This window comes from Solanum stenotomum, chromosome 4 (assembly GCF_019186545.1).
Source record: "Solanum stenotomum isolate F172 chromosome 4, ASM1918654v1, whole genome shotgun sequence".
NCBI lineage: Eukaryota > Viridiplantae > Streptophyta > Magnoliopsida > Solanales > Solanaceae > Solanum > Solanum stenotomum.
This window is the reverse complement of record NC_064285.1, coordinates 59810916-59813850: the sequence shown is the minus strand read 5'-3', so window position 1 is coordinate 59813850 and position 2935 is coordinate 59810916. Positions and strand designations below refer to the sequence as shown.

The 2935-nt window shown below is 34.0% G+C and overlaps 1 protein-coding gene across 1 annotated transcript; it reads left to right on the top strand.

The window, feature by feature from the left end:
- Positions 1-411: 411 nt before the first annotated feature.
- Positions 412-2632, top strand: LOC125862592 (polyubiquitin-like). The gene is made up of 2 exons (XM_049542703.1): positions 412-528; positions 1494-2632. The coding sequence occupies exons 1-2, from the start codon at positions 472-474 to the stop codon at positions 2406-2408; spliced, it is 972 nt and encodes a 323-aa protein (XP_049398660.1). The 5' UTR covers positions 412-471; the 3' UTR covers positions 2409-2632.
- Positions 2633-2935: the final 303 nt, after the last annotated feature.

The window sequence follows — 2935 nt, the reverse complement described above, 5'->3', positions numbered from 1 at the left end:
AAACACGAATAAGTTTACTAATTAATTATTAAAGGATGATATTGTTTTACCTTTTAAAATGTAAAAAGCTTGAATGCCAAAAAAATTGAATATATCAGCAACATTATCAAAATGAAATTAAAGAGGAGATTGTTGTGACTTCTCAGCCATAATTAGTGGGCGTGCCTTTTCACATTTGATTTCTGTTTTCCAATGAAGAATTAATGACCATCAAGATACAATTAATTAGATAAATTTGGTTTATATAGCAAAATTGTTAATTTAATGAGAGAAAAAAAATTACTATTATTTTTGAGTAAGTATTTTCGTAATTCAATTTTTAACTTTAATGATTAATGATATATATATATATATGATATGATATATGATATATTATGATGATTGTACTAGAAAGTTAAAGTGATACTTGATTCTTCTTATTTTCTCTGTTGTTTCTGTGTTATCTGTAGGAGATTTCAATCTTTGCAAAAGATGGAGTCATGCATGAAGCACAAGAGAATTGTTGTTGAAGATGAAAAAGAAAAAGAGGTTTGCTCCTTGTAACAATTCGAGATAAAATGTTATTTCGCGTTTGTATCTGAGCAAACAGAGTCTGTATGAAACTCTAACCAGAGATTTAGGTTTAAGAACTCCTTTGTTTCTGCCTCTGAAGAGATTTAGGTTTAGTTATCCTATTTTCTTATCATATTTGAGTTTTTCTCTTATCTTAAAGCATTACCATTTATGCTTCTACTTTTCCTTGAATTTTTTTTATTTTTCAAGAAATCTTAGCAGAAATTTAGAGGCTATTTTCAATCACCTGTATAATTTGTTTCAAGTTCCTTTTAGGGACTATGAAGAGTACGGTGGATGATACTCTTTTAGTGCGTTGAATGACTGTCTTTCGTTATGCTGATAGAAACAAGCTAAGATGAAAGATATGGTTCATTTGATTTAGAACTGATCTTAGTCAGGGAAGGCCAAGATGGAGCCTAACATATGGATGGATATCAAGAGGACGCTAAAGCCCTTACGTTGGGGCCTTATTGGGAAGGGCCAACCTAATAGGGACACCGGACACCATAAACCCCACTTCAAGTGCACCTATATATGTATTGATTGAATCACTCTTTTTGTCTAGTTGGTGGAACCAGTGAACCATGCGAGCTGGTTAGATGTGTGGGTGTATAGGGCTCCTAGTATCCCTTTTGATTGATCTATTAAAACAGGAATGCTTTGAGACTTACTAAGGCGGGTTGTGGACTCTTTCATTAGGAAAGAGAAAGAAGGGGGCCTAGGCACGGCAAATGTTGTACAGTTTAGTGGCAGAGGATTTTGAACTTCCTTAGGGAAGATACAATTGTATTGTTGACGACATGATTTTTACCTTAAAATTTTGCATTCTTCAACCTTGTCGTCTGTGCTTTAGAATGTTTTCGTTTGCTGGTGCTTATGATTGTTAACTTAGCACAGTTTAAATAATACACTTCTTCGTTTTGTTTATCCTCTTGCAGATGACTATAGATGTGAAGGTCACTAAAACAGTCACTATAACAGTTAAGGAATCAGATAGTATCGGACACGTGAAATCTTTAATACATGATCACGAGGGCATACCGGAATGTCTTCAACAACTATTTTCAAAAGATGTTCGCCTAACAGATGATGAACAGACTCTAATGGATTGTGGCATTATCGAAAACTCCACCCTTCATGCTTATATCGACAATTCAGTCCCTAAGGTATTTTTGGTGAAGAGACCCCATGCTAATGTTACAATTACGGTTTATTCAAGGACATTCGATACTATCCAGGATGTCAAATGTAGGATTGGGGTCAAAGAAGGAGTAAACTCAAAGCAATTTTCTCTTATTCATGACGGAAAGTTTCTTGAAGATGACAAAACCTTAGCTTTTTACAAAATCAATGGTGGATCAACACTTCATATGGTTTCCATTCCGAGAGACAAGTTGCTTATTTCCGTGGTAATGCCAACAGAGGAAATTGTTAAAATAGAAGTCAAGGTTACCTTAACTGTTCGCGACATTAAGACAATTATAGAAAGCAGAGTTGGCTACTCGATAAGTTCTATGGATTTGATTCTTGGGAAACAGCAATTGGAAGATTCGAAGATATTATATCAGTGTGATATCAACGAAGAGTCTGTCTTAAAGGTGAAGAGTAGAACAATACAGATCTTAATCAAGACGAGTGGTGGAAGTATTACACTAGACGTTCACAGACACGAGTTGGTCAAGAATGTGAAGGGCATGCTTCTACAGAAGCTAAACATACCAATTCATCTGCAAAAACTTGTGTTTGAGGGAAAAAGTCTTGCTGATTCCCGGGATTTAGCAAGCTACAATATCAGAATGCACTCGAATATCATTTTTGATTTTCGTAGTTCTGTTTCTACGACAATTATCTGATATTATGAGTTACCAACAGCATTGTGGATTCAAGTACTACCTCTGGTTCTCATTTGATAACGTTGATCAGGAACGAACTAAAACTACCTCTTAACTTGTTTTTTGGAAGGTGGTGAACTTGTTTTGTTTTTCAAACATGCTTTGATACGTTTTAAGTTGAATGGATGGTCTTTTGAAAACAGTCTTTCTGACTTCTCAAGGAAGATAAGGGGAGTTAGATAACGTTTTTTATTTCAAATTCAATTTTGTTTGCTTGATAGATCATGGTATTTGACCTTTCTTCTTCTTAGTTTTTACATGCATGTTAATTAGTAGAGATTTTTTACGCCTAAATAGAATTAGTGAGGTGCGTAAGGCATGATATAACATTATTAGATACTACATTCGTATTCACACAAACAAGCTTTTGTCAATTAATGAAGAGTTAAATTTAAAAGGCAAAAAGGTATAGCATTATGATATTACTTAATCTATTAACATTTTACTTTGAGGTTTTGTACTTTTTCCATAATAAATGTAGGTTGATG